Below are 22,461 nucleotides of genomic sequence, written 5' to 3'. Positions count from 1 at the left end.
TCAAAACTGGTTGAATGGCTATTTTCACCCTGACGGCACCTGCAAATTACCACCGGTGAGATAAATTACACAGTAAATGAGAATCAGTTCACTTTCCTCCAACCAAATTAATTTCATTTGAAATCTGAATAATTCATTATAGGTCATTTGTTTTTATTCATTTTTGTTTATTGGTCCAGTGCAGTTGTAAATAAAACAAATACACTGTGAACACAAAGTCTGTGTGTGTGTATATATGTATATTTTAAAACTTATTTTTGAAGAAAATAAATAGACAAGTGTTCTAGTACACTGTATTTGACAGCTCACGTGATCATTTATTGCCGCCGTCACGTGACTATGATAATTTAGTCTGCTGTGTGTTCAGTGAGGATGCCGCAACCATACACACATCTTGGCAGGTCGTCTAGCGCGATAACCAGAAAACAATAAAAAGGTAAGACAAATAGCCGATACGAATGTAGCTGTTACTAATTTCACTAGTCCGCGTAAATGCCTGATTCACAGCCTACCTGCCATGTAGGACAAAGGGGGTTGTTATTTCCTGGCAAGAAGATGGAAAAGATAACTGGTCCTTTGCGTTTCCATAGGGTTCACTGGACATTACAGTAAACATATCGATATTGATTTTGGTCTGCTTCTAAAACAATCTCATTAAGGCTACAAATTAAAATCCACGATTTCCCTGTAGGGGAACCCGGGGTTGGTTGTCACAGTGTTTACTCAAAATCCAGGGCTTGCTATGTAATAATTTTAAGATAAAAATGTGGTAGATCAAGCCATGCGGTAACGAACATCTAATTGGCATGGGGGTGTCACAATCTGACAACCATCCCCAGGGTAACAATGTACCCAGTAAGCTAAATTACGTTGAAAAGACACCTAAAATACTTATTTTTCCGGATGTTTAAAAGCCTGTTTCACAAGTTTGGACAGCACAGTCCAGTTAAATTAATTGAATTCAGTAAAGTGCACTACAGTAGAGAGAGTACCGTACAGTTGAGTTTAATTTGAGTGAAGTAACAGTACGTTAGAGCAGTAGTTTCCAACCGGTGTGCCGCTGTTCACCGATGTGGCTTGAGGAACTCTTAGGTGTGCCGCAGACTTTTGCGGAATGCACAGGTCATTTTGACTTGAGCGCCCTAGTGCTGGTCCGATAATACGTTCAAAGGAACATGGCTACCTACATCTGTATCCAGTGCGCTCAGGCTGTTGTTAAATTTGTATAATTTTACTTTGTCTGTGAAAACCATTAGCACAGGCAAATCTGATTTAGGTTTAGCCAGAGTTATTTATTTCTTAATATATGGCTCTGGGCTAACTGTAGCTATTCCACAGCGCCTGCCAAACAAACAAACTAAGCATGGCCTTGTCATTTGTTGCCCAAACCGATTTTACCTGAGCTACATTTTCTTCTTTCTGGCATGACACTCTTAAAGGGGTATACACAAATTGACCATCATGAGTAAGGAACTATGAAAATATTTCAAATAAACCCTATGTAATCAATTTACATTAAAATTGTCACAGAAAATAGATTGCATTATGGATCAGATGAGATGGAGGTCATAACCACTAAATAAATTAGGAACATTTTAGATGTGCTGCATAATTTTACATCCAATCAAGGTGTGCCACAGTTCAAAATAACATCTGCTAACCATGTGTATGTGACCAATACAGTTTGATTTGATATATGGATCTGTGCCATTCACTTTAAACTGGACTGTTTATAGCATGAGTGGTTGCCAGTAGATGCGCTTGTTTTGATAACAAAGCGAGAGCTGCATGTAGCCACCTGTGCACGTTTGTTCATATTCTTTGCTAGTTAGTGAGGTATTATCCCAGTTATAGCTAATTTCTAGTCAATAATGGGGGAGTGGTTGCTTCCTAGAAGAGCACAAAATGTGTGCATTTCTAGACATCTTTGATAAGCGAGTCAGGTAAAGAGCTTTTTTTATGTATTAAAAGGGCAGTGTTGTATTTTTATGACTGTCTTGAATAAGCTAAGTAGCCAATAGGCAGAGGGTAGCATAATATGTCTGTTTCCCTATAATAATGATAAGGGATAATAATGAATTTTATTTTATCAAACACATTTTCAGTCATCTCCTTGTCTGAAGGACAAGTGGATAAACAGGTTAATGATAAGCCTTTAACCTTTAATAAGATCTCATGGAATGTGGGCCTACATTGAACACCACACATTTGCTGCCACTGTAGACTGAATGACAGAACAGCTATTTCCATGTTAGTGTTATGGGATGCCTTTTTCTCCATTTGTTTTTGATGGTAGGCCTACATTATGATCAAATAGCCACAACAACCTTCTTGGCCACTGTTGAAACTGTAACTTAAAGCGGGTTCAGTGTTCACAGTAAATGCGTGCTGGAAGTTGCACAGAATTTTCACAACGTTCAAACTTGCGCTCAGCAGACCGGAAATGTGCTCAGTGCCAGGGAAAAAAATTGAGGGAACATTGGTGAGATGCGTCATTTATGTTTACAAAGTCTGTCCATGAGAGATTAAGGTCAGCCTCAGCCCAGAATTATACTTTTACTGTAAAGAAAGGCTGATAATATAGTAGATCCATAGTCATTACTTTCCTTTGTGTATAGACCTTGTGAGTATGGTGGTAAGGCTGGGTAATGACTGACCTTAATCTCAATATATAACTTGTGCAAGTTCTCCCACTTAAAAAGATGAGAGGCCTGTAATTTTCATCATAGGTACACTTCAACTATGACAGACAAAATTAGAAAAAAAAATCCAGAAAATCACATTGTAGGATTTTTAATGAATTTATTTGCAAATTATGGTGGAAAATAAGTATTTGGTCACCTACAAACAAGCAAGGCTCCCACAGACCTGTAACTTCTTCTTTAAGAGGCTCCTCTGTCCTCCACTCGTTACCTGTATTAATGGCACCTGTTTGAACTTGTTATCAGTATAAAAGACACCTGTCCACAACCTCAGTCACACTCCAAACTCTACTATGGCCAAGACCAAAGAGCTGTCAAAGGACACCAGAAACAGAATTGTAGACCTGCACCAGGCTGGGAAGACTGAATCTGCAATAGGTAAGCAGCTTGGTTTGAAGAAATCAACTGTGGGAGCAATTATTAGGAAATGGAAGACATACAAGACCACTGATAATCTCCCTCGATCTGGGGATCCATGCAAGATCTCACCCCGTGGGGTCAAAATGATCACAAGAACGGTGAGCAAAAATCCCAGAACCACACAGGGGGACCTAGTGAATGACCTGCAGAGAGCTGGGACCAAAGTAACAAAGCCTACCATCAGTAACACACTACGCCGCCAGGGACTCAAATCCTGCAGTGCCAGACATGTCCCCCTGCTTAAGCCAGTACATGTCCAGGCCCGTCTGAAGTTTGCTAGAGAGCATTTGGATGATCCAGAAGAAGATTGGGAGAATGTCATATGAAACCAAAATAGAACCTTTTGGTAAAAACTCGTCGTGTTTGGAGGACAAAGAATGCTGAGTTGCATCCAAAGAACACCATACCTACTGTGAAGCATGGGGGTGGAAACATCATGCTTCGGGGCTGATTTTCTGCAAAGGGACCAGGACGACTGATCCGTGTAAAGGAAAGAATGAATGGGCCATGTGCCGTTTTTTTTCTCATTTTGTCTGTCATAGTTGAAGTGTACCTATGATGAAAATTACAGGCCTCTCTCATCTTTTTAAGTGGGAGAACTTGCACAATTGGTGGCTGACTAAATACTTTTTTGCCCCACTGTGTGTGTATGTATGTATGTATGTATATATATATATATATATAAGTATTTTAAGGTACAGTGGTATTGATCCGCATACTGGTACAGATCCACATTCCGGTACAATAATATTTGTATTTTTTTTGCAATACTGTCTATAAAGTTATTTTTGATACAGTGCTAAATAAATTAAAAGTTGGACAAATTGGACTAGTTCACTGTCAACTTTGTTTTATACTCAAACAATCTAGGACAATCAGAATGGATAAATCCCAATTAAACCACTTAGAATTAATTGGTTGTCATGCACTACTCATGAAACATATATTTTGTGCTTTTAATATTCAGAAACATCAAATACCGTCAAAGATAAGAAAAATATTGTGCTTTGATATTTTGGCTATATCGCTAAGCCCTATATCAGGGTGAATAAATTAAACCTCTGATATCCAGGCATTGACTCGCAACACTAACTCACTCCTTTTTGCAAAAACAAGAGCAAAACAATAGCCATCAGATCCTGTAGCAGTAACAGTACAGAAGCCATTCAAAGTGCAAAGCACTGAGGATCTGCTGGCCCTGTGCCATAAGAACATGACTCACAGACCGGACATACCCGCTCAGCAACACAGGACTTAATGTCTAATTCAGTGTCATGGCCACTGTCAAATCAAATTGTATTTGTCACATGCGCCAAATACAACAAATGTAGACTTTACTGTGAAACGCTTACTTACTATCCCTTTCCCAACAATGCAGTTAAAAAGTATGAAAATTAACAAATGGATAAAAAGAAAAGTAATACAATAAAATAACAATAGCGTGGCTATATACAAGGAGTACTGGTACCGAGTCAGTGTACTGGGGTAGTTGGGGTGATTGATTGAAGTACTATGTACAGGCTGAAAAGCAGAGAGCCCGGGTAGCCATTCAATTAACCTCTTCAGCAGTCTTATGGCTTTGGGGTAGAATCTGTTCAGGAGACTTTTAGTCCCAGACTTGGCACTCAGGTACCGCTTCCTGTGCGGTAGCAGAGAGAACAGACTGCGACTTTGGTGGCTGGAGTCTTCAACTATTTTTAGGGCCTTCATCTTACACCGCCTGGTATAGAAGTCCTGGATGGCAGGGAGCCTGGCCCCAGTGATGTACTGGGGCGTACACACTACCCTCTGTAGCACCTTGCAGTCGGATGCCGAGCATTTGCCATACCAAGCGGTGATGCAGCCAGTCAAGATGCTCTCAATGGTGCAGCTGTAGAACTTTCTGAGGATTTAAGAGCCCATGCAAAGTCTTTTCAGCCTCCTGTGGGGGAAGAGATGTTGTGCCCACGTCATGACTGTGTTGGTGTGTTTGGACCATGATAGATCCTAAATGATGTGGACACCAGGGAACTTGAAGCTTTCTACCGTCTACACTACAGCCCCGTCGATGTGATTAGGGGCATGCTCGGCCCTCTGTTTTCTGTCGTCCACGATCAACTCCTTTGTCTGACTTTTGAGGGAGAGGTTGTTCTGGCACCACACGGCCAGGTATCTTGACTTCCTCCATTTAGGCCGTCTCAACGTCATCGGTGATCAAGACGACCACCGTTGTGTCTGGGCTGACTGGGCTGTACTGCTGTGGCATGGTGTTTCCAGGGTGATACACCATCCCATAGTGCTGGGCGAAATGGCCAAAATACATTACTTTTGTGTATCTGTGGACACCCCTTCAAGTTAGTGGATTCTGCCATTTCAGCCACACCTGTTGCTGACAGCTGTATAAAATCGAGCACACAGTCATGCAATCTCCATAGCCCAACATTGACAGTAGTGGTATTACTGAAGAGCTCAGTGACATTCAACGTGGCACCGTCATAGGATGCCACCTTAACAACAAGTCAGTTCGTCAAATTTCTGCCCTGCTAGAGCTGCCCCCGTACAACTGTAAGTACTGTTATTGTGAAGTAGAAGCATCTAGGAGCAACAACGGCTCAGCCATGTAGTGGTAAGCCAACCAAGCTCACAGAACGGGACCACCGAGTGCTGAAGTGCGTAGCGTGTAAAAATCGTCTGTCCTCGGTTGCAACATTCACTACCGACTTCCAACATCAGCACAATAACTGTTTGTCGGGAGCTTCATGAAATGGGTTTCCATGGCCAAGCAGCCTAAGATCACCATGCGCAATGCCAAGCATCAGCTAGAGTAATGTAAAGCTTGCCGCCATTGGACTCTGGAGCAGTGGAAACGCGTTCTCTGGAGTGATGAATCACGCTTCACCATCTGGCAGTTTGACAGATGAATTTGGGTTTGGCGGATGCCAGGAGAACACTGCCTGCCCGACTGCATAGTGCCAACATTAGTCTTTTGGAGGAGGAATAATGGTCTGGGGCTGTTTTTCACGCTTCTGGCTAGGCCCCTTAGTTGCAGTGAAGGGAAATGTTAACGCTACAGCATACAATTACATTCTAGACGATTCTGTGCTTCCAACTTTGTGGCAACAGTCTCAAGAAGGCCCTTTCCTGTTTCAACATGGCAATGCCCCCATGCACAAAGCGAAGTCCATACAGAAATGGTTTGGAATAACTTGACTGGCCTGCTCAGAGCCCAACCCCATTGAACATATTGAAATAGAATGCCGACTGCGACCCAGGCCTTATCGGCCAACATCAGTGCCCGACTTCACTTATGCTCTTGTGGCTGAATGGGTGCAAGTCACCGCAGCAATGTTCCAACATCTAGTGGAAAGGCTTCTCAGAAGAGTGGAGGCTGTTATAGCAGCAAAGGGGGGACCAACTCCATATTGATGCCCATGATTTTGGAATGACATGTTTGACACGAGCAGGTGTCCACATACTTTTGGTCATGTAATGTCCACAATATTTTACTTTTGACGGTATTTCATTTTTCTGAATAATTGAAGTTCTAAATATGTTTCAAGAGTACTGCAGCATGATCCTAGGATGTAATTTTATTCAAAGTGGTTTAAATGGTTTTTCTCCATTCTGATTTGTTTTATACTCAACCAAACCAACCAAAATAGGACAGAAATGGCAGTGAAGTTATCCAACTTTTCATTTATTTAGCACTGTATCAAAATATCCTTATAGACTGAATTGTAAAAATCCATACTGGTATACCTCAAAATTAAACCATTCCATTATATAGCACCAAGGTTTGATATGTCATTGATACTGTATACACCTCATCGGTGTGAGAATCTGTACATTATTTCATGAGGAGAAACCAAAGCAGAGCCCCTTCCAGACAGGGCAGTTCAGAAACACAACCCCTGTTTTGTTCCAGGTTCAAATAACCACCTGTGGGGATGTGGATATTGACACCTCTTTTTCTCTCACAGTCCGCATGTATAGTGCATATCTTAGTGGAATGACAGTCAATATTCCCTCAATTTCTTTTCAGGACAGGAAATTTCAGCTCTGCTGAGCGCAAACTTGAGTGTTGTGAAAATTCAGTGCAACTTCTGGCGCGTGTGAACACTGAGGCTGTACCCGCTTTAAGTTAGTTTTAAGTGACCAAGTAGGCTACTGTGGCTATTTGATCCTAATGTAGGCCTACCAGAGTGGCCTACCATCAAAAACAATGGAGAAAAATGCATCCCATAACACTTTAACATGGAAATAGCCGTTCTGTCATTGTCTACAGTAGCAAATGGATGGTGTTCAATATAGGCCTACACTCCATGAGGATAATGCAGGGCTTGACATTAACATGTTTATCCACTTGTCCTTCAGACAAGTACAGTAGGTGACTGAATGTTCTTGTTTTCATGCAAGAAACCACTTTACAAAATAAATGGCATTATTATTCCCATTACAGAGAATCATACAAATTATGGTTCCTTTATTATTTTCCCCTAACCCTACCACCCCTCTCCTAATTGGAGTAAACTAGTAGCCTTTTGTCTTGAATAAGTTAAGTAGCCAGTCTCAATACATCACTGCCCCTTTAAGACATTAAACAAAGCTCTTTACCTGACTAACTTTTCAAAGAAAGCTAGCAATGCACACATTTTTGTGCTCTTGAAGGAAGCAACCACTACCCCATTGTTGACTAGAAATGAGCTATAACTGAGCAATTAACTCAAGAACTAGCAAAGCATATGAACAAATGTGCATAGGTGGCTACATAATCTCAAAACAAGTTCATCTATTCTCAGCCACTCATGCTGTAAACAGGTATTTCAAAGTGAACGGCACAGATCCATCAATGGCTATTTGCATATAGGCCTACTACAGCTCTGATTGGTTATGGTGAGAGTACTGAGTCATGCCTTTCAATGCAATAGATTCCTACTCTGATGCGCTCTACCTACATGAAAATATTTTGCAGTTAGATTTGCATACTAAGTCTTGCATAGTTCATTTTTGTTTCGGTATGTTACATTGAAAGTGGCTAATTGGTTGACTCGAGCAATTCCCACAGATCAAATCAAATTTTATTTGTCACATACACATGGTTAGCAGATGTTAATGCGAGTGTAGCGAAATGCTTGTGCTTCTAGTTCCGACAATGCAGTAATAACCAACGAGTAATCTAGCTAACAATTCCAAAACTACTACCTTATACACACAAGTGTAAAGGGATAAAGAATATGTACATAAAGATATATGAATGAGTGATGGTACAGAGCGGCATAGGCAAGATGCAGTAGATGGTATCGAGTACAGTATATACATATGAGATGAGTATGTAAACAAAGTGGCATAGTTTAAAGTGGCTAGTGATACATGTATTACATAAAGATGCAGTAGATGATATAGAGTACAGTATATACGTATACATATGAGAAATAATGTAGGGTATGTAAACATTATTATATTAAGTAGCATTGTTTAAAGCTGCTAGTGATATATATTTTACATCAATTCCCATAAATTCCCATTATTAAAGTGGCTGGAGTTGAGTCAGTGTGTTGGCAGCAGCCACTCAATGTTAGTGGTGGCTGTTTAACAGTCTGAGGGCCTTGAGATAGAAGCTGTTTTTCAGTCTCTCGGTCCCAGCTTTGATGCACCTGTACTGACCTCGCCTTCTGGATGATAGCGGGGTGAACAGGCAGTGGCTCGGGTGGTTGTTGTCCTTGATGATCTTTATGGCCTTCCTGTGACATCGGGTGGTGTAGGTGTCCTGGAGGGGAGGTAGTTTGCCCCCGGTGATGCGTTGTGCAGACCTCACTACCCTCTGGAGAGCCTTACGGTTGTGGGCGGAGCAGTTGCCGTACCAGGCGGTGATGCAGCCCGACAGGATGCTCTCGATTGTGCATCTGTAGAAGTTTGTGAGTGCTTTTGGTGACAAGCCAACTTTCTTCAGCCTCCTGAGGTTGAAGAGGCGCTGCTGCGCCTTCTTCACGATGCTGTCTGTGTGGGTGGACCAATTCAGTTTGTCTGTGATGTGTATGCCGAGGAACTTCACATACTACCCTCTCCACTACTGTTCCATCGATATGGATAGGGGGATGTTCCCTCTGCTGTTTCCTGAAGTCCACAATCATCTCAGTTGAGCGATATGTTGACGGTGTTAACCAAAGGGGAAAAGTTGAGTGAAATTCAATATCGTGCTGATATTTCTTTGTCGTGTTAGTCTGAGGGGAGCTGCGTGCCTGCGCAGTTTAGAGGGAATATTGCAGACCGTCCCATGCAAATATGGCAACTCTATTCCTGGAAGAGCGAACTTTACATGGCACTGTATTTGAAGGTTTCCTAGAAAGTAGGGCAGGAATTAAAGGCGCTCACTTTCAGCACATGGGGCTGCATGGGGCTCCCACCCTTACACTCACGTTACCTTTCTGAGCAATTCATACATTTAATTTCATTCAAAGAAGTCTGTTTACCTCTCACCTGTCTTCATCAAAATGATATGGTAAAAAGTAATTATGCTTAATTTAAAAATACATTTAAAAAAAAAAACTTTTTATTTAACTAGGCAAGTCCGTTAAGAACAAATTCTTATGTTCAATGACGGCACAGTGGGTTAACTGCCTGTTGAGGGGCAGAACAACAGATGTGTACCTTGTCAGCTCGGGGATTTTAACTTGCAACCTTTTGGTTACTGTTAAGGGTTGCGTCAATCGAATCTGGTATCAGGATAAATATGACACTGAGTCACCGATTGTAAACTATGTACTTTTTTATTAGCTAAGCAATAAGTGGTAAATGCAATTTTCGTATACACGGGTCCGCTGTAACACCACACAGGGTAGAACAGAGAACTGACTTGTTCCTGACAAAGTTATTATAATATACTCTGACAGAAGTAGTTCCTGCTTCCGAGCCGTCCTGTCAGAGTAGAGACTGGGCGTGGTTTAAACTCACTCAGCCTATCGTTGATTGTTGGCGCACGAGCTGGTCCCAGCCCCCTAGGCGCTTCAGCGGTCAGGCATTGTAGCTGTGTAGAATATCTATGCGCTCATACTCTCGATACAGTTATTACACACCTGGCTCCTGTTATCTAACAAAAGAGTGTTTGTTCTCTACACTATGTTCTGTATGCGTCTCCCGCAACTCATTATAACTGCCTACAGCCAAGGTTAGCCATTTTCCGCTAATGTTACTTCTAACTCACACAGACACCCTCATGATAGGCCAAGCATATTGTCAATCTCTTGACAAGCAGATGGTATAATCGTAGAATAAGTCATGCCTAGTTATTGACAGAGTGCAGTTATATCAGAGATATTTGTCCTCATTGACGCAATCAGTTAAGCGCATTTATTTTTATGCATTTCACACATTCATCACATGGAATGTACAGCCCTGCCCCAGCACTGACTGCACTGTAGAGGGCATTAAGAGCCAGGATGTGATGTTATCATACATACCATGACTGCATTTCAAACAACTCAAAGTAGACCGCCTTCGGCCCTAAACACACTGTTCTATGCCCTTGGGGGAATTCCCGCGGCCGTATTTTTCGTCCGTTTTTAACGTAAGCCCCTCAGCCCTCGTTTTTAACGGAGTTTACAAGTGTACAATTATGTTCACTTCGAGGGCATGAAACACCCCATAATTCAATTTGAGGCCTAAGGGAATAGGGTGTGTCTTTTTTAAGTGTTTCGGAATGCAGCCCATGAGTGGGCCGACTGGCATAGCGCAGTTTCTCAGGTTAGAGTTTGCGTCAGCCACTCAAAGTATAGACTACCGATCGCTCACCATGGATCTGAAATTGTGACGTCTACGCTGCTGCCTATCAGTTTGTGGTGCTAGGGCTTGAAGTAGCCTATAGCTTTGCTTTAATGGGTACATGTTTATTTGATTTAATTGGTCGTCATTTTCTAATGTTAAGCCTAACGTTTATGTTTCACGTAGTTACAGGCCTACGGTATCGCAATGCTGCTATTTAGAATGCAGGCTGGCCGCAATAATGTTTTTAATTGTTATGTAATTAGTGGGAAATTCAAACATTACAGATTCAGAGATGGATGGAAGGGGTTGATGGGATTAAAGGATGGGATTAAAAAACAACGATTATGAAATACCTCGTGTCCGTAAAATGTATATAAACAGCAAAAAAAGAAACGTCCTCTCACTGTCAACTGTGTTTATTTTCAGCAAACTTAACATGTGTAAATATTTGTACAAACATAACAAGATTCACCAACTGAGACATAAACTGAACAAGTTCCACAGACATGTGACTAACAGAAATGGAATAATGTGTCCCTGAACAAAGGGACACATTAATCAAAAGTAACAGTCAGTATCTGGTGTGGCCACCAGCTGCATTAAGTACTGCAGTGTATCTCATCCTCATGGACTGCACCAGATTTGCCAGTTCTTGCTGTGAGGTGTTTCCCCGCTCTTCCACCAAGGCACCTGCAAGTTCCTGGACATTTCTTGGGGGAATGGCCCTAGCCCTCACCCTCCAATCCAACAGGTCCCTGACGTGCTCAATGGGATTGACATCTGGGCTCTTCGCTGGCCATGGCAGAACACTGACATTTATGTCTTGCAGGAAATCACGTACAGAATGAGCAGTATGGCTGGTGGCATTGTCATGCTGGAGGGTCATGTCAGGATGAGCCTGCAGGAAGGGTACCACATGAGGGAGGAGGATGTCTTCCTTGTAATGCACAGCGTTGATTGCCTGCAATGAACAAATCATCAGTCCGATGATGCTGTGACACACTGCCCCAGACCATGACGGACCCTCCACCTCCAAATCGATCCCTCTCCAGAGTACAGGCTTCGGTGTATGATAAACATGAATCCGACCCATCACCCCTGGTGAGACAAAACTGCGACTCGTCAGTGAAGAGCACTTTTTGCCAGTCCTGTCTGGTCCAGCAACGGTGGGTTTGTGCCCATAGGTGACGTTGTTGCCAGTGATGTCTGGTGAGGACCTGCCTTACAACATGCCTACAAGCCCTCAGTCCAGCCTCTCTCAGCCTATTGCGGACAGTCTGAGCACTGCTGGAGGGATTGTGCGTTCCTGGTGTAACTCTGGTAGTTGTTGTTGCCATCCTGTAGCTGAGCCGCAGGTGTGATGTTCGGCTGTACCGATCCTGGCAGGTGTTGTTACACGTGGTCTGCCACTGCCTCCCTGTAGCGCTGTCTTAGGCGTTTCACAGTACGGACATTGCAATTTATTGCCCTGGCCACAGCTACAGTCCTCATGCCTCCTTGCAGCATGCCTAAGGCACATTCACGCAGATGAGCAGGGACCCTGTGCATCTTTCTTTTGGTGTTTTTCAGAGTCGGTAGAAGGCCTCTTTAGTGTCCTAAGTTTTCATAACTGTGACCTTCATTGTCTACCGTCTGTAAACTGTTAGTGTCTTAACGACTGTTCCACAGGTGCATGTTCATTAATTGTTTATGGTTCATTGAACAAGCATGGGAAACAGTGTTTAAACCCTTTTACAATGAAGATCTGTGAAGTTATTTGGATTTTTATGAATTATCTTTGACAGACAGTGTCCTGAAAAAGGAACTTTTTTCTTTTTTTTTAAAGATCTTGTGGAGAGCCCTGACATTATTTTTCTGACTCACCTACTACCCATGTAGATTGGACAACACAAACGCATCACTTTAGGGTTGGCAGATGTCTGGAGTGACACATCGTCCCATCCTCCTGTCCAAATATTGTGGAGATTCAATCGTATCTTTTTTTTTTTCTCTCTTGGGGGTGCACACGAAGGTGTCATTTGACCGGCAGGAAGAACCAAAATATGTAAAGGACACATTGCTAGGCCTAAACGGTGTTAAACCTATTTAAAGGTTTAGTCTAGGCTGCATTTTGGTTGGACCATGTACTATTGTCCATTTAAAAATACTCATATCAGCATAGCTGTGGGAAGTAGGGGTGTGAGGGTCCCCCCACAAAATGAGTGAACTAGACCTTTATTACTCTTGTATAAAAAAAAATACTCTGGGCTAAGTATTTACAAGTCCGTCATCCTGCTGAGTTCGCCACTGGGTGGACATGCTGGTGTTCCTCGCCAGAAACCTTTTATGGGGCCTAAGACATGGTAAAAAAAAAAAACTCATTACACTTTTTTCAATTTCATTTTTTTCATTCAAATCCAGATTAATCTTAATCGAAAGACATAGCCTATAGGATAGGCTGGAATATTCTGTCAAACCTTGAATGATTTATTTGCACCGTTTTTTTTTGCACTAATTTGGGTTATTTTTGTACTTATTGTGTTTAGGCTACTTTATTTATTCTCTAATTTGGGTTATTTTTGTACTTATTGTGTTTAGGCTACTTTATTTATTCTCTAATTTGGGTTATTTTTGTACTTATTGTGTTTAGGCTACTTTATTTATTCACTAATTTGGGTTATTTTTGTACTTATTGTGTTTAGGCTACTTTATTTATTCTCTAATTTAGGTTATTTTTGTACTTATTGTGTTTAGGCTACTTTATTTATTCTCTAATTTGGGTTATTTTTGTACTTATTGTGTTTAGGCTACTTTATTTATTCACTAATTTGGGTTATTTTTGTACTTATTGTGTTTAGGCTACTTTATTTATTCTCTAATTTGGGTTATTTTTGTACTTATTGTGTTTAGGCTACTTTATTTATTCACTAATTTGGGTTATTTTTGTACTTATTGTGTTTAGGCTACTTTATTTATTCTCTAATTTAGGTTATTTTTGTACTTATTGTGTTTAGGCTACTTTATTTATTCTCTAATTTGGGTTATTTTTGTACTTATTGTGTTTAGGCTACTTTATTTATTCACTAATTTGGGTTATTTTTGTACTTATTGTGTTTAGGCTACTTTATTTATTCTCTAATTTGGGTTATTTTTGTACTTATTGTGTTTAGGCTACTTTATTTATTCTCTAATTTAGGTTATTTTTGTACTTATTGTGTTTAGGCTACTTTATTTATTCTCTAATTTGGGTTATTTTTGTACTTATTGTGTTTAGGCTACTTTATTTATTCTCTAATTTGGAGGCCTATATGAAAGGATTTTTACAGTTTGACAGGCAAAATAGGCCTATTTGTTTTGTTTTTTTGTTGCCTAAATCAATGTTCATTCAAGTGTTAAAGATTGTTATAGGCTAAATAATGTATCTGTTGACTTTTATATAAAATGCACAAATTCAAATAGACTAAACCTGTTGTTTTGTGACATCGCAATGTCGTCAACATCGACGATGGCTGTCAAACATTGCCATAGACGATGCAATTGGGTTATTGTCAAAATAATTTCTTAAATAAAAAGTAATACAATTTAGACATAGGTGTGAGATGATGGGCGCATTGGCCCACAGAGCTGTGGGTGTGTTTGCTACACCAGGGAGTGGGTCTAGAGAGTAGATGGAATACATTTGGATTAGACCACTCCACGCTCTCTGCCTGCTTCAGAGGCATTAGCTACGCCAGTTCTCTCTCTCTCTCTCTCTCTCTCTATCTTTATCTCTATCTCTATCTCTATCTTCCCCTTTCTTGTCTCTTAAGGCAGGTGGCACCCAATCAGAGGGACCCTCTTCCCAGAAGTAGCTAGCCAGCCAGCCAGGCCCCCAGACAGTCCCAGCATGGAGAACCGGGACGAGTCCAGGAAGCTGAACGAGAGCTCCTCGCACCCCGACGACACCGACGCCGTGGCCCCCGAGCAGGCTAAAGAAAGCATGCAGATGAAGAAGGAGATCTCCCTGCTCAACGGAGTCAGCCTCATCGTAGGCAACATGATTGGCTCGGGCATCTTCGTGTCTCCCAAGGGCGTGCTCATCTACAGCGCCTCCTACGGCCTGTCGCTGGTCATCTGGGCCGTCGGTGGAATATTCTCAGTGGTCGGCGCTCTGTGTTACGCAGAGCTGGGCACCACCATCACCAAGTCCGGGGCCAGCTATGCCTATATCCTGGAATCCTTTGGTCCATTCATTGCCTTTATTCGCCTGTGGACATCACTGCTCATCATTGAGCCCACCAGTCAGGCGGTCATCGCCATAACGTTCGCTAACTACCTGGTGCAGCCGCTCTTCCCCACGTGTGAGCCACCCTACTCAGCTTCGCGCCTCATCGCAGCCGCCTGCATATGTGAGTAAACCCTTATGACGCGCTTAGGCACTCTCTGCTTCACTTTATCCTTCTCTCACGAATGGCAAACGAAGGATCAAAGGACACTCTGAAAATGCAAATAGGACATTAGCAGACCGTTTAATTCCAGTTGAGTAACTTAGAACGCTCTCAAATTGCTCTTAGTAGGACTTGCTCTTCAGGTTTTCCAGTACCTTCCTACCTCATACCCATTTCAGTAACGCTACGTGACTTCAACAGGCAGAATTAGTACATACTGTTCCTGCGTTACAGGGTACATTAACTGATTAACTGATACACTAACTGTTTTCATGCATGCGTGTGCACTCACTGCGCTGTGCATCTGTACAGACAGCAGCCCAACAGAACAGGGCAGGGCAGAACTACTCTTGAGTTAAGAAGCTTCGAGTCCTCTCTTCATGTGACCTGTGAATTGTAACATGTAACTAATTGAATGAGTGCTCTGTGATTTTAAAAGACTCTCACAGCACAGTAAAAATATTTGGTCTTTGATCTATAACAGTCCTCTGCTAAGTACTAGTCTTCTGATGTTGTGTGAACACTCCTGTCTTTGGTTGGCCCTAGGTTTGCTGACATTCATCAACTCGGCCTACGTGAAGTGGGGCACCAGGGTGCAGGATGTCTTCACTTACGCCAAAGTTCTTGCCCTCATCGTCATCATCATCACAGGCGTAGTGAAACTATGCCAAGGTCAGTGACACTGTAACACTGCTGCCAACACATTACGGTTGATTCATTTTCGTATCCGGTTTTTAATCCCATTGCATGAGAGGTTGTATAGTAATTATTGTCTGCCTCCTCTCAGGATACACCGTGAACTTTGAGGCGTCATTCCAGGGCTCTTCCACAGACCCAGGAGACATTGCCTTGGCCCTGTACTCTGCTCTGTTCTCCTACTCGGGCTGGGACACACTCAACTTTGTTACCGAGGAGATCAAGGACCCAGAGAGGTACTCATGACGTCCTGGCTACACGTACCAAACATACCGCTTGATTTCCGCCTCTATAGTCTGTCAGTAATTTTTTATTTTATTTTTTATTTTACCTTTATTTAACCAGGCAAGTCAGTTAAGAACAAATTCTTATTTTCAATGACGGCCTGGGAACAGTGGGTTAACTGCCTGTTCAGGGGCAGAACGACAGATTTGTACCTTGTCAGCTCGGGGGTTTGAACTCGCAACCTTCCGGTTACTAGTCCAACGCTCTAACCACTAGGCTACCCTGCCGTAACTAGACCAACTGCTCCGCTCCCCTGCTAGAACGGTAACTGGGTTCCATTACTAATTGGAGGAAGCTTTGGTAACAAGGATGTGTGAATGCAGTGGTAGATAATGGAGTTCCATAGTGATTGCTGGCAGCTGGGTGTTATTCCAAAGTAGAACCTACCGTATGTACGTTCACACATTATCGCCATTGACATGTACCACCATGTTGCACTGTTTTGTTTAAGCAAGTTAACTCCGGCTAGAGTATATGCCAAAGCAAAGAGAGACGTATACTGTGTGAATGATCATGTTTGACCTCTTGACCCTGTTCCCATAGGAACCTGCCCCTGTCCATTGCCATCTCCATGCCCATCGTCACGATCATATATATCATGACTAACGTGGCTTACTACGCCGTGCTGGACATGAGTGCCATCCTCGCCAGTGACGCTGTGGCTGTGGTGAGTTCAGAATTGAGAGCGCTCACTTTTATATCATGGAATGGGTTTTATTTAGTTTATTGGGCCAATGGGTCTCTGTTGAAAGGCAGATTACTTACTGCTCTGATTTCCGAGAATGTGCCACACGTTGAAGTAATTACCATGCGATTAATGCCCTTGCTTGTTTTTTGAAAATGTTTTATGTATACATTGAGTTGATGTTCTGTTCTTAGGCCTGTTTGTCTTTGTTTCTATAAGCACCTGCCCACCCTCAGGCGACTGTGTCAGGGCTGGGCCGCCTGGCCCGTTGACAGTCAGGATGTTTAATTGGAGTCCGACAGACTCCCGTTTTAGATATGGATCTTTCTTTAGCCATGTGTAAAAGTGTGCGTTTTTTTTTAAATATCCTGTGTGAAATATGTTTTATCTTCTCCTCTGTAGACATTTGCGGACCACACTCTGGGAGTGATGAGCTGGACCATCCCCATCGCTGTGGCTCTGTCCTGTTACGGAGGGCTAAACTCATCTATTATCGCCGCATCCAGGTAAATCCTATGACACGCTCGCTCTCCCATACATTGCCCTAAGCTTTATGGTCTTGCTGTTCAGTCTAAGGCCTCGATTTCATGTTCCATCTGGTTATGTTGTACTCCGATGGTTTTTACAGTGACCTTCTATAATAAACACCAGCTGGAGTTGTTTTCTGGTAATGGCTATGGAGGTACACTAAAAGTATGTGGACACCTGCTCGTCGAACGTCTCGTTCCAAAAACAGGGGCATTAATATGGAGTCGGCCCCCCATTTCCTGCCATAACAGCCTCCACTCTTCTGGGAAGGCTTTCCACTAGATGTTGGAACATTGCTGGGACTTACAGCCATTTAGCCTCAAGAACATTAGTGAGGTTGGGCACTGATGTTAGGCCTGGCTCGTAGTCAGCGTTTCAATTTATCTCAAAGGTGTTCATTGAGGTCAGGGCTCTGTGCAGGTCAGTCAAGTTCTTCCACACCGATCTCGAGAAACCATTTCTGTATGGACCTCGCTTTGTGCATGGGGGCATTGTCATGTTTAAACAGGAAAGGGCCTTCTTGAAACTGTTGCCACAATGTTGGAAGCACAGAATCGTCTAGAATGTCATTGTATGCCGTAGCATTAAGATTTCCCTTCACTGGAACTAAGGGTCCTAACCTATACCATGAAAAACAGCCCCAGACCATTATTCTTCCTTCACCAAATGTTAAAGTTGGCACTACGCATTCGGGGAGGTAGTGTTCTCCTGGCATCTGCAAATGCCCAGATTTGTCTGTTGGACTGCCAGTTGGTGAAGCGTGATTCATCACCCCAGAGAACGCGTTTCCACTGCTCCAGAGTCCAATGGCGCCGAGGTTTACACCACTCCAGCCGACGCTTGGAATTGAGTATGGTGATCTTAGGCTTGTGTGTGGCTGCTCGGCCATGGAAACCCATTTCATGAAGCTCCCGACTAACAGTTATTTTGCTGATGTTGCTTCCAGAAGCAGTTTGGAACTCAGTAATAAGTGTTGCAACTGAGGACAGACGGCTGAGCTGTTGCTGCTCCTAGACATTTTCACTTCACAATAACACTTACAGTTGACTGGGGCAGCTCTAGCAGGGTAGAAAGTTGACCTACTGACTTGTTGGAAAGATGGCATCTTATGACAGTGCATGTTGAAAGTCACTGAGCTCTTCAGTAAGGCCATTCTACTGCCAATGTTTGTCTATGGAGATTGCATCGCTGTGTGCTCGATTTTATACATCTGTGAGCAATGGGTGTGGCTGAAATAGCCAATTCCACAGTGTATGCTGTGTGCCACAGATTTACCATTATGTTGTCCAGATGCTCTAGTGGCTGCTAGTGCTGAGTGATTAACCGAAATGTCAGTTGTTTGAAAAATAACTAATTGACCGACATCTGTTCAATTATTTGAATTCCATTTTGTTCGTTTTTTTTTTCGTTTTTTTTTTCTTCTTCCTGTGAGCTCAATGCACACATTGGCTGCAGTTTCACTAGTCATAATTTCAGATCATGCCTGGACTGTGTGACGTAGCAGTGAGTTGTAGTTACCAGTAGGCCAATGTTCTACATAGTTTGGCGCAGAAAACGTGATAATTATCTACAATGACCACGGAGAGGGAGAGAAGAGACAGAAGAGGCGCAGTCGAAAGGGGTAGAGAGCAGTTGCTTCGCGGTATCTCTACCTGAAAATACATTATCAAAAGTGATTGATAGTTTGGTATTTAGCAGTCATAAAAGTAAACCCTTATTTACTTAGAAGAACTATTACAATTGTGATTTTGTCAGTCTGCATAGGCAGCAGCTCGATTTGAGATGACTTGGAATCAAATAAAACAACTGAAATATTTTATTAAGTAAAATAATGTGAATAACTGATTTTAATAATTGATAAGCAGTAATGGGCAGTCACTACCATCATGGGACTTGTATTAATTGTTTTATTCTGTGGTGTTCAACCCACATAATGCATAGTGCATTTAATGTAAAAAAAAATCTATACGAAACTGAACCGACCAAAACAAAAAACACTAATCGCTCAGCACTAAGTGATACCTCTGCCGTTGGCAGGCTGTTCTTCGTGGGTGCTCGTGAAGGTCACCTCCCGGACGCCTTATCAATGATTCATGCGGAGAGGTATACTCCTGTCCCTGCTCTGCTCTTCAACGTAAGCGCCCCCTTTCCTTACATCACTTACATTGCACACTTTAGAACAATTTCATCAACTGTAATGCTAAACAAACAAAGTAGAAACATCTACACTGTCCACATCAACTCAAAGCTGCTGTCAGTGCTGACACCTGGTGGATGGACATGCCCAGTGCAGCTTCCTAACTATCTGGTGTGGATGATGCTGATGAGCCATGTCTCTCCCTGCTGGTGAGTCATACGTCCTGCCTCTGTTGACCAGTGTCTTCTTTGTTGTTGTTGTTGTGTATCCACAGTGTGCCATGGCCTTGGTTTACCTGACTGTAGAGGATGTCTTCCAGCTGATCAACTACTACAGCTTCAGCTACTGGTTCTTTATGGGTCTGTCTATCGCCGGGCAGATCTACCTGCGCTGGAAGGAACCAGACAGACCCAGACCACTCAAGGTGAGAACTTGACTGTCTCACTTGTGAACTAATATGTGCATACTTTATAAATTAATAGACTAAATATCAAATCTCTTGGAAGACACGTAGTTGCATGTAAGGCAACAATTAATGTTATTTTCTCCTTCCTTCTTCCTTCCATGTCTGTGCCTATGTGTTCCTGTGTGCAGTTGACCCTGTTGTACCCCATCATCTTCTGTTGTTGCACTGTGTTCCTCGTGGCAGTGCCACTGTACAGTGACACCATCAACTCTCTCATTGGCATCGCCATTGCCCTCTCCGGAGTGCCGGTCTACTTCCTGGGCATCCATCTGCCCGAGTCCAAACGCCCACCCTACATTACCAAGTTACTACGTGAGTTATCCTCTCTCAATAAGACCCTTTCCTCAGCCTGTTTCCAAATGAGGATGGATTTTTATTTATATATATATTCCTGTCTTGTATGATAGTTGAACATGTTTCCATTGAAAGATGTGGAAACAGTATTTTCATTTTTAGTAATTTAATGATTGCGCTAACCCTCTTTCTTTCACCTGTGCTAGGTTCTTTCACACGCTTTACCCAGCTCACCTGTTTCTGTGTGCTCACTGAGATGGACATCAGTGGGTAAACCTCACTCCCAACCATGACACACAGTTCCCACCATGTTACCCACCACCCTTTGCAATTCACAAACAGACACATGGGACCAACTCATGGAAATTCACCTTTTTTTTTTTTTTTTTGCAAAGACATGGGAATATTTAATAATTTTACCAGAATGTCTCACTACTATGTTAGTCTGTAGTTTACAATTTGGGACACTATACACACGTTTACACGCACAGACAGGGATAGAGAGGTGACAGTGTGGGACTCCAGTTGCTTTTCACTGTCGCCAACCTGATGCCTGATGGTTCATGTGAAGTTAAGCATTTGGCAAGGACAGATCCCAAGAAAAGCCATGGTCATCTGGCCAGTACTCTGGGACATCCCCTCTCCTTACGTCATTATCCTACTCAAAGTTTCACTTCTCCCCATCTCCTGACATATCATTGTCCCTTGCCTGGTGTATGGGGTGAGATCCACATCAGAGCATATGGAGTTGTTCTCTCCCTTCTCAGAGGCTGGAGATCTATGTAAGATGGCAGTACATCTCTTATCTCGTGATGGAATGACCTATAGAGGTTGTTTTGATGTCAGAGGGTATAGGTATGCACTTTTTAATATGCCGTGCCTGTCATACATATACACTGAGTGTACAAAACATTAGGAATACCTACTCTTTCCAGGAGACTGTCCAGGTGAAATCTATGATCCCTTATTGATGTCACCTGTTAAATCCACTTCAATCAGTGTAGATGATGGTTATGAGAAAGGTTAAATAAGGATTTTTTTTAAATTCTTGAGACATGGGTTGTGCATGTGTGCCATTCAGAGGGTGAACTGGCAAGACCAAAATATTTAAATGTCCTTGAATGGGGTATGGTAGTAGCTGTCAGGCGCACCGGTTTGAGTGTCAACTGCAACTCTACTGGGTTTTTCACACAAGTTTTCCCGTATCAAGAATGGGCCAACACCAAAAGGCCATCCATCCAGCTTGAGACAACTGTGGGAAGCATTGGAGTCAACATGGGCCAGCATCCCTGTGGAATGCTTTTGGCACCTTGTAGAGTTCAAGCCAGACAAATCGAGGCTGTTCTGAGGGCAAAAACTCAATATTAGGAAGTTGTTCCTAATGTTTTGTACACTCAGTGTATGTCTGCATATCCGGAAGGGACATGCAAATACACACCGGTTTTCATAAATATTAATGTATTTCTTAAAGGTGATGCTACGGTCTTGTTCTCTTGGAGCATTTGAGTTATGGATGATGGTTTATTGGAAAAAGGGAACCAATGACTCAACATCTGCTGCTACATGGTTGTTCAGTGGGGTTTTTTCCCCAGCCCTCCTTTCTGGTGTTACTTCAGTTATGAGATGCTCATTTTTCTGTGAACTGCTGACTGACCTTAGTAAGGTTAATGTAGTATGCAAACTATTTATCCATAAACCCGAATCCCACCCACAAAGACCTTCTGTACTACTTTTGAAAATGTACAATAGCCAACTGTCATCTCAGCAACGGCAAATGTAACCCTCCAAAGACCATGGTGACTGAGGCCATGTCAGCTTTACCAACAGTTGGGATCACTTGATGGGCCTATTAGGGCAGCAGCAGTGAATTTAACAGAACGTTAACTTTATTGTACCTGTAAGTTAACCAAGCAAAGGATCTCCTGGGCCAATATTTATAGTTATTCAGTGAATATGAAAGACGCTGTTACCCATGAACAAGTTAAATATGAGGAATGAGTTGGCTCTGTCAGTTTGCCTGTTGAATACTAATTCCATGGAAGATTGGTTTTATTAATAAAACTTCTTAACCAGTTTGCAGTATAATTTCATTCATTACAGCA

The 22,461-nt window shown here is 42.4% G+C and overlaps 1 protein-coding gene across 2 annotated transcripts; it reads left to right on the top strand.

The window, feature by feature from the left end:
- Nucleotides 1-345: 345 nt before the first annotated feature.
- LOC139411343 (Y+L amino acid transporter 2) lies at nucleotides 346-22,434 on the top strand. 2 transcript variants are annotated; one of them, XM_071157597.1, is made up of 10 exons: nucleotides 346-436; nucleotides 14,651-15,229; nucleotides 15,815-15,940; nucleotides 16,056-16,200; nucleotides 16,793-16,916; nucleotides 17,337-17,440; nucleotides 19,500-19,596; nucleotides 19,874-20,023; nucleotides 20,194-20,377; nucleotides 20,566-22,434. In XM_071157597.1, exons 2-10 carry the CDS (start codon nucleotides 14,728-14,730, stop codon nucleotides 20,631-20,633), a joined length of 1,500 nt encoding a protein of 499 aa, XP_071013698.1. In that variant the 5' UTR covers nucleotides 346-436; nucleotides 14,651-14,727; the 3' UTR covers nucleotides 20,634-22,434. The 2 variants fall into 2 exon arrangements, with proteins under 2 accessions (XP_071013698.1, XP_071013699.1); XM_071157598.1 differs by having other exon boundaries at nucleotides 350-436; nucleotides 14,655-15,229; nucleotides 20,566-22,432.
- Nucleotides 22,435-22,461: the final 27 nt, after the last annotated feature.

This window comes from Oncorhynchus clarkii, chromosome 6, assembly GCF_045791955.1.
Source record: "Oncorhynchus clarkii lewisi isolate Uvic-CL-2024 chromosome 6, UVic_Ocla_1.0, whole genome shotgun sequence".
Taxonomy (NCBI): domain Eukaryota; kingdom Metazoa; phylum Chordata; class Actinopteri; order Salmoniformes; family Salmonidae; genus Oncorhynchus; species Oncorhynchus clarkii.
The sequence above is the reverse complement of the archived record's forward strand: the minus strand, read 5'-3'. Positions and strand labels throughout refer to the sequence as shown.

Coding starts and splice junctions, on each gene's coding strand:
- LOC139411343 (XM_071157597.1), top strand. CDS start 14,728: ATGGAGAACCGGGACGAGTCCAGGAAGCTGAACGAGAGCTCCTCGCAC. Junction 17,441..19,499: donor TCTATTATCGCCGCATCCAG/GTAAATCCTATG, acceptor TGCCGTTGGCAG/GCTGTTCTTCGTGGGTGCTC. Junction 20,024..20,193: donor ACAGACCCAGACCACTCAAG/GTGAGAACTTGA, acceptor TCCTGTGTGCAG/TTGACCCTGTTGTACCCCAT.